This window comes from Vespula vulgaris, chromosome 19, assembly GCF_905475345.1.
Source record: "Vespula vulgaris chromosome 19, iyVesVulg1.1, whole genome shotgun sequence".
NCBI classification, from domain to species: Eukaryota; Metazoa; Arthropoda; class Insecta; order Hymenoptera; family Vespidae; genus Vespula; species Vespula vulgaris.
In genome coordinates, this window is record NC_066604.1 from 2,760,011 (window position 1) to 2,768,538 (window position 8,528).

The window sequence follows — 8,528 nt, forward strand, 5'->3', positions numbered from 1 at the left end:
ACCAATAACATTTTTATTCCGACAGCGATCATATTTTTTAATTATATATCTATCAAAATGGATATAATAATTAAATTTTGTATAAAAAATATCCTTCTCTTTCTCTTTCTCTCTCTCTTTCTCTTCCTCCATCTCTCCAGAAAATAATCGATACCACTTGACCCGCTGTATTCAATTTACAAACCCCTATACTCATTCCCTTTCGCAATATTTTTTTTTAATAATATTTTAGATTAACGTTCGTGGAATAAAATTCTCAAGTGTTTTCATAAACGCATACCAAACATTTCTGAATATTTATTCGGCATTGTTCTTAATTAAGAGGGAAGCAACGAGTTAATATAAATTTGAACGTAGGAGGAAATATGCCAAAAATGTGGAAATAGATTGTAATACCCCGTGTTCGCTAATCAAATTTTGCTGCAAAATTTGTTTTATTCGACTTTTAATTTAATTTACGTACATATTGTAACATTATTTCACGTATAACGTTTTAACAATAATTAAGAGCTTAATATGGCGATGGTTGTTGCCAACACGGTACGCATTGGGCGTTCGCTGGTGTATCGCATAGTCCGGTTTTCTACGAAAAATAAAAGAGAAAATCAATACGTACCGGTAAGGTAAGAGTATGTCGATTTTTATACATAAAACTGATAACGTTTGGAAGAAGAAATAAAATGTTAACGATAAGATATGATCGTGCACATATTTATGTTCTTTCAACAAGTTCCACGTTATCGATTGCATCGATCTAAGGGTTACACGACCCTGATGAATGTCACATCAAGAAGTCAAGCAGTTACGCATTGCATGGTACCGGTGAATTGAAAATTGGCACGTGTCAGGTGAAGCACCAAGTCTCACAATAGACACGTGCACACACGGGAGCACTGTAACTGAATACGGTGAAAGCGAGTTCCAAGGGAGTTTTCAAGGGTGATCCGAGGTCGTGACTCTTTGCTCGAAGAGACTCGTCATGCCACGCGTAACGTCCTTGCTTGCAATAGGGACAGTTGATTCTTTTTTCTTTTTATAGTGTACGTAGTATGTATGAAATGAAATCACGATTACGTGAGTTCACGCGAGACACTTCTAACGAGAGAGAGGAGAGAGATCACGTTGATAAAAATTGATTATTAGCACGTAACTAATGAAAATATTGTATTGATTGCAGGTCAAAAAACGAAGCTGATACTTTTTGATCAAATTGGGATATATAACTTACCTTGTTGAAGACTAAGTTATCCGGACAGGTTTCGATAGTTTCTGTTTCTCCACAAGAAATGTAAAGAAAGCAGTCCAAAGGATAGGGCAGATTTACAGTTTCAGAGTTTCTATTTACTGGACATAGTGGAGTCTGACATTGTTCCGAGAGATCTTCCTCGGGTATTCCTAATGGTGGACCAGCGTAGACAGTTACAGCGAATAAGAAGATGCATTGAAGGGCAAGTAGACGTTTCATTTTTCAGCTTGTCGTTATATCTGTAGAAGATAAAAGGGAATTGAGATCAATAATGGTGATTAAAATCAAATGTTTAGAATAATAGTGATTTATCAGTAGTAGTGGAAGACCTACCTTTCGATAAAATTCAATGAAATTGTCTATTTTGAGAGCAATGCGGTTTATATAGATTGTTAAGTCGCATAATCGAAGGTAATCAAGGTATGAAAAGATAATGATAAAAGATATCTCGTAACATTTTTATCACAATTACAATGTTATCCCTTGTCGATATCAATAACAATTAAATTTTATCTCTGATACGATAAATAAACCTTGAACGGTTAAGTAAACAATTGTTCAGAAACTTAGGAATTAATAGAATTGTTTCCAATGACAAAACGATCATAATTGATCAAGGGATTCTTGTCTTAACAATTAGAAAGAAAGAATGATCTTTCTGGACGCAAGTATCGATAAATATAAAATTAGGTCAGGAAGCATGACCTCCATGTCTCTTCGGTTTGCATCTTTTGCACGAGCTCGAGGGTTCTCTCTTTCTCTTTTAGACTTACCACTTAATTACCCCCACGATCTCTAAGCTTACAAGACGTGCTTCAGGCCTACCGAGCTTTCGTTGAGACATTCTTCGTATCTTCCTACCCTCTGCTGCATCCTATCAGCTTTTCTTTCAAGGATAACGAGCCTCGAACTTGTCTAACTTTTTTTTTCTTTTTTCCCTTTTCTTCCATGTATTATAACTCTTTTCTATTATTCATAGCATTGATATTATCATTGTCAATTATTTTTCGATTAATGCTGATCTTTGATCAAATTCTCTTTTATATATATGTACATGTGCATACACGTGTATCGTTCTTGCGAAAAAAATATGATCGCGAATATGTAATCACTCTTAACTCGTGCATCTTTTTTGCTTTAACATTTTTTTCTAACTTGAATATAGAAAGAAAATTATATTCCGGCACGGTTTCTCACATTCTCTATAGATATAGAAAAAGTATTCAAGCTGATAGGAAAATAGAATTTTGGAGCATTCGTTTGGAGCATTCTAATTCAATACTTTCTCTCTAATCGCTCGAAAGTTATTCTTCACGAGTTTAATACATGCTAGAGAATACAAAGTGTGTCCTATCCAAGATTTTAGAAATAAACTAATGATCACTAGCTGGGTATATTTTGTATTTCTTTCTATGATTTTTATTTATTTTTAAAAATCAATATCTGCTATGTCCGCTATCAACGCGCAAATCGTCGATAATTCATTGATTAGAGAATAAGAGATAATTACTGTTCTTCAACTTCCTTTCAAATCTTTTTCATTTTTTGTTCGTTTTTTTTATTTTTTAAATAGATAGGATATCATTAATTTTTATAATTTACCTTTTTTATAGAAATAACAAAGTGTTGTCATCTAATGGTAAAAATATTTCAGTGGACCGGGTTGATATTATGGCGTTCCTATATTACCGACATTACCGATGGTTAAAATAGAATTCTTCATGATCTGCGCAAGGTTAGTAGTCAGAGAATGATTTTTAGTCAGATGTCGACACTATCTTTATTTACGAGTATATATTTTATGTATTTAATTAGATTTAATTATAAATAATAAATGTATTATATTTTGTTTTAGGAATATCGCTAAGTTTGAGAAATGTTTAAATGAAACGATGTCATATTATATGATGTTTAAATATATATATATGTATGTATATGTATATGACATATAATATGTATATGGACACGCACGCACGTGTATGTACGTGCATGTGTATCTTATTACCTCTGATTGTGCTTAGACAAGGAGAAGAAGAATATTACTGAACATAAAGCCTAAAATCTTGATCTCTTATATCTTTGAAAAAAATGAAAAAAAAAAAAAAAGACCTTTGGATCTCTCATTTAATTGTATAGATTTACTTAAGCATATTGAGCAATGGTGAAGTTAATATGGATTTAGAAAAAAAAAAATGGCAAAGAATGGTGGCTGGTTAGACGAGTTTTGTAATCCACTTGATAGGAGAAGAACAAAACGAGTTTTGGAGGAAGTCGAAACGAAGATACCCTCCTTATCCGTATAAATACTCGAACAATAGAATCTTTCTGGCTTTCTTAACAGCTTCAAAATGTCATAGTTAAACTACATATATAATACGATATTTGAACACTACAATTTTTTCTTTTTTATTGAGATGCTTGTGAAAGCTGTAAGAGACAAATATTAGACAAAAAGTATTTAAAATGGTAAAGCTGATTTATTTTCTTTTAACAAACGTAGAGCTCGTAAAAATGCACGATAATCAAATTCAAGATGACCAGCTCTATCGATAGAAAAACATTTGTAAAGGACATCAAATCCTTTGCTGTTTATCAACTCTAGCATTCGTCTGATCGACAAAGCCCGCATCAGACAATTCTTCGATACCGTACCTACATTTTCTTTATCGAAATCCTACAAATTATCGATAAATAAGAGATTAATGATCGTTGAAATCTCTCGTTCATTTTTGTACGAATAAACCCATCAAACTCACTACAAAGAGTTCCTCCAAATTGGGTTGTCGAACAACACATAATTTATCCATCACCTGACTCAATATATGTCGTTCTTCGAAATTAAGGAATGTCCTGCTGCTAGCTTCTGAAGGAATATGTTGTATAGGTACAAGCAAAGGTGCTCGTTCTAAACTACCAATGGTTACTGCTTCCTCGACACATTCAGCAAACCTGGCGTAATCAACGAAACCTGGCCTGTGAAAAAGAAAAGAAAAAAGTTACGTTTTGTAGGAAAAGATTTCTATCTTTCTATAGAATAATAGTACTTCATAGGGGACTTGAAGATCTTGACGATAGTATCGACCTCAGTGGTGCTCAAATTACAACGAAGTTGATCCAAGCCACGAGTAAAATCCGTCGTACTTACAGACAATTCATTATGTGTGTCATATTGCTTAAGAAATTCGGATACCTAATTGACGACAAAAATAAAAAGAGAGTAATCATCTTGAGGGGAATCACATTGAAAGTGTCAAGAATAAAAACCAAGATATTTTTTCATGGTTTACCTTGATTCTCTCGCGTACAACCTTGGCCTTAATCTTGGCCAATACAAGGACGATGTTTGTTTCATCTTCGGTGCTAGGTGGGAATTTAGCTTCAGCGTTAACTCTCTTCTTCTCTTCCAGCATTCGATCATAAAGAGGTGCTACTATAGGTTTAGCTTCTAATTCCTTTAAAAATCGGTAATAATCGAAACCGAGATCGTCGTTGTATCTTCGTTCAAGGGCATATTCTTCTTCGGACGATAGAAGTATAGTCGCGGTTGTTAGAACTTGTCTCATTTGTGCACGAGTTACGTGACCACAATTATTCCTAACGAATAAAATATAATAATGAATAATCGTTATAGATCGAATAATAAGATTCAAGGCCACTTACTTATCATAATTTTTAAAAAATTGTTTCAAAAGAATTCGCCGTTCTTCGACTCTATGTCGAACCTTCTGCAACGTATCTTCGCATAATTCTCTTATGCTTTTCTTTTCACATTGCCAATCAGTGGCACCTCTTTTACCAAGTTCCTCTATTTCTTTCGGTGGTGAAACTACTTTCAAATTCGGCAATTTCTCTAATTCCTTAACAGTGAACACTTCGAAGAAGATCTTACGTTAAAATCGAATGAACAAGATATTCTAGTTGTAGTATCCAATCTAAAGGCACCTTGATTTATATCATCCTCGAATGTCCTCCAGCAAACACGATCAAGATCGTTAGGATCTTTGTAAAGAGTGATCAAAGCATGGATATCTGTTTCAGCAATGTAAAGACGTCCTAAAGAAGACACTTGAAGAGCATCTAATCCTCTTCTAAACTGTGATACCGTTACTCTGCCATCATTCAAAGGATCAAAATCCTAGAAATGAATTTATTTCATTATCTCTTTCTTAGAATAGGATCTTTTTAAAGGAGTTAACGATTGCAACCTTGAAGAACTCTGAAATACGAATTCGAAGCTCAAAAATATGTCTCTGAATTCGATGAATAACTTCCATTAAGGACATCTGTTCTTTCTGTAACTTCGTCACAGGATGAAAGGCTATTTGTTTTCCGAAGACTCGAGCTGGATCAACTCTACCAATTTCTGGCCTTGGAAGTTTCGGCAATTCTGCGGTAATCACTCGGCCAGGAAATTGATCAAGTAATTTCTATTAAATCGATAGAATTCAATCATTTTCTCATAGTACTATAATTATGTAAATATATGGAGAAAAAAAATTCATTTCGTTGATTCGTATTAGCTAGGCGATAATACTATTTGTAATTAACGTTAATTCGTTTATTTTTTGTAGATTTGAAAAACTCTTATTACTCCAGCAAGATCTAGCATTCCATGTTTCTCCATGTATTCTTGTGCCTCGTCGATGGCTTTTACGAAGGCTACATAATTTATGGTGTAGGCATCTTTCGCAAATCTTTTCACCAATAAACAGAATTCTTCCGAACCGAGAACAATGCCGAGAAATTTGAGTACTCGACCAAAGTGAGCGTAGGTAACGGTACCGACATTCTTTGCTATCTAGGAAGATATTGAAAGATCGTATAGATCATGTTCGTATGTAGATATTTAATAAATTATTAGTATTTTTCTTTTCTTTTTTTGACGAAACGTACTAATTCGTAATCTTGGAAATAGGGCCTCAAGACGAGTTTACGCTTGTTTATCTGAACAGCGATATGAGTGATTATCAAACATAATTTTCGAAGTTCGGTAGCACTCAAGACGTTTACATGAAGTGGATCTTCCCATTCTAATCCAGTTACGAGTGGCTTGTTCTTACTAAAATCAGGAACTGCAAACGATTTTTCTTTACGTTTCTACGAATGTGTTTTCTTTCTGACGTTAAAATTTTGGAGAAAATTCAAAATCCTACAGGTAGATAAAATTAATTCTTTCGTTTCAGGTAGAGAAAGATTACAATAGAACCCTTAGGGAAAATCCGTTGTCACTTTTACAACCTACTTACGATAAATCTTCACTTAAAGGGGATGTACTATTGGATTTTGAAGAATTTTGAAATCATTTCTTGTAGAAAGTAACTGTTTATAATATTTATGAAACTAAATATACGATAAAGTATCTTTTTGAAAAAGAAAGTCAGTCAGTCAATTCAGGCACTTTTTTAAAAAAATTTTATTACTTTTCAGACCGAGAATTCTCTTCGATCGTGATCTCACGACACATCTGTAAAAAATTGTTTGTCATACCACTGTCATGAATGACCTCGCAAAATTGCCTGTAAAGAATCCGTCCATCTTGAACACGAAAATAATCAGCAAGATCACATATTTCCTTATCAGATAAGCCGATAGTTTCCTTCAGTGGTCCGTTCAAAACTGATACAAATTTAGTTTCTGCGAAAGAACGATTTGCAAAATTGTTTAATCTAATCCTCTTAAGAAGGAAATTTTTGAGAAATTACTTTTCTACCTGAGATCAAGCTGTTATTGTCAGGATCTAGAGGTTTATAATGATCCCAAAGACTAAGACCCAAACGAAATATTGCAGCACGTATTTTATTACAAGTACGCCAGACATCCTGTAGTTTGAGGACCTACGGATATACATGCATAGTAGTATGGTTAGCGAGTGAAACGTGCGAGCACAGAATGTGGTATAGTCCTAAGTTTCTCTCTCTCTCTCTCTCTCTCTCTCTCTCTCTCTCTCTCTCTCTTTCTCTCTCTCTCTCTCTCCCCTCTTCATTTTCACCGACATCCTATTTTAGGAATATACAAGGGAGACTAGCCCACCTTCTGTTCCTCAGGCATTTCGACGGCCTCGGCCTTTTCCTTTTACACGTTAAAATTTTCCTATGAAACTGTATAAACAATTTATTGAACTAATTGGAATCGATACATTGAGACGTTGGTAAACAAAAGCTAATCGGTCAATAAGTATATCGAAGCAAGTATCGATTAATTCCCAACGATTTGATGATGATCATACAGTCTGTATTTCATGAAATTATTTATTATTTACAAGAAAGAAAATTCATACTCATTAATTCAAAAATATATGTATCATTTTGTAATGAAAAGAAGAAGGAGAAAAAGCAGCGTTTACATGCCGATGATAAAAATATAGACACGTAGATTACAAAGTAACGTGTCATCTAATACGATACCAGCGCTATCATCTCGAAAAGAAATGTTCCACTCTATATATATATATATATATATATATATATATATATATATATATATATTAAGTTTTACATTCGAACGTCGAATATGTATTCCAATCTTTGACATAAGCCTATAAGAAATATCATTTAATAATACAAATTTTAATTCGTTGATCTTCCATGTGATGTTAATCAAGTAACGTAATCGTATTGGTGTGAGAGCCGCGTAAACGCGGTCCGATCCATTGATAAATATAATATATTTTATTGATTTCTTCGTAGAGCCACGCGCGCTTGGAATTGTGGGAAGCAAAAACTAGGCAAAGGAGCGGGATCTCATGTGGATTTTGATTGGTCGCTTCGCGATGCTTGCCGCCAATCTCAGCCAATGTCGGTACTCTTCCCTACGCGACTCTACACCGAAGCCGATTCATCCCAGGGACATGCCGCCACATCCGCCGCCCGTCTCTCTTCCGTTTCAGAATTTCTCACATTGATCGAAACTTCAGGAACGTACTAATGAGTATATATTAGGTGTTTTACTTAAAATGTCACAAGACTTCATTAAATCGTAATATTTTTTCTCTTGCGTTACTCCGATCGTTCTCGTCGATCTTAATTTTTGATTACATAGAAATAATTGATCATTTCAATACCTTTTATATTCAATTAACAAGGTATATACATAAAAATGTGTAATTGAGGTCGACTGTGTTTATTCTTTTTTAAATAATTTATTAATACAGACTTGTTTGATATAATAACATAATTTCATTGTAGTATTTTGTCACAATAGATATAAGAAGTACAGTATACATAGTTATTAGAATCGATATCGATCGATAACAATTTGTTTTCTTAGCCGGCATGGATCTATT

General features: G+C 33.9%; 2 protein-coding genes across 2 annotated transcripts; both read right to left on the minus strand.

The window, feature by feature from the left end:
* Window positions 1–402: 402 nt before the first annotated feature.
* Window positions 403–1,465, minus strand: LOC127070764 (peritrophin-1-like). The gene is made up of 2 exons (XM_051009175.1): window positions 1,229–1,465; window positions 403–583 (listed from the first exon to the last, which is right to left on the minus strand). Exons 1-2 carry the CDS (start codon window positions 1,463–1,465, stop codon window positions 512–514), a joined length of 309 nt encoding a protein of 102 aa, XP_050865132.1. The 3' UTR covers window positions 403–511.
* A 2,238-nt stretch (window positions 1,466–3,703) lies between these two features.
* Window positions 3,704–7,649, minus strand: LOC127070815 (uncharacterized). The gene is made up of 12 exons (XM_051009282.1): window positions 7,277–7,649; window positions 6,957–7,080; window positions 6,734–6,880; window positions 6,140–6,318; window positions 5,838–6,044; window positions 5,452–5,673; window positions 5,189–5,381; window positions 4,907–5,117; window positions 4,534–4,840; window positions 4,291–4,436; window positions 4,003–4,219; window positions 3,704–3,920 (listed from the first exon to the last, which is right to left on the minus strand). The coding sequence occupies exons 1-12, from the start codon at window positions 7,292–7,294 to the stop codon at window positions 3,705–3,707; spliced, it is 2,187 nt and encodes a 728-aa protein (XP_050865239.1). The 5' UTR covers window positions 7,295–7,649; the 3' UTR covers window position 3,704.
* Between the last annotated feature and the right edge of the window lie 879 nt (window positions 7,650–8,528).

Excerpts from the sequence above, each read along its gene's own strand:
- LOC127070764 (XM_051009175.1), bottom strand. The coding sequence starts at position 1,465 with ATGAAACGTCTACTTGCCCTTCAATGCATCTTCTTATTCGCTGTAACT. Across the intron at positions 584-1,228 it reads ATAACTTAGTCTTCAACAAG|AAAACCGGACTATGCGATAC; the intron begins GTAAGTTATATA and ends TATTTTTCGTAG.
- LOC127070815 (XM_051009282.1), bottom strand. Across the intron at positions 5,118-5,188 it reads CGAGGATGATATAAATCAAG|TGTTCACTGTTAAGGAATTA; the intron begins GTGCCTTTAGAT and ends TCTTCTTCGAAG. Across the intron at positions 3,921-4,002 it reads ATTTGGAGGAACTCTTTGTA|GATTTCGATAAAGAAAATGT; the intron begins GTGAGTTTGATG and ends GATAATTTGTAG.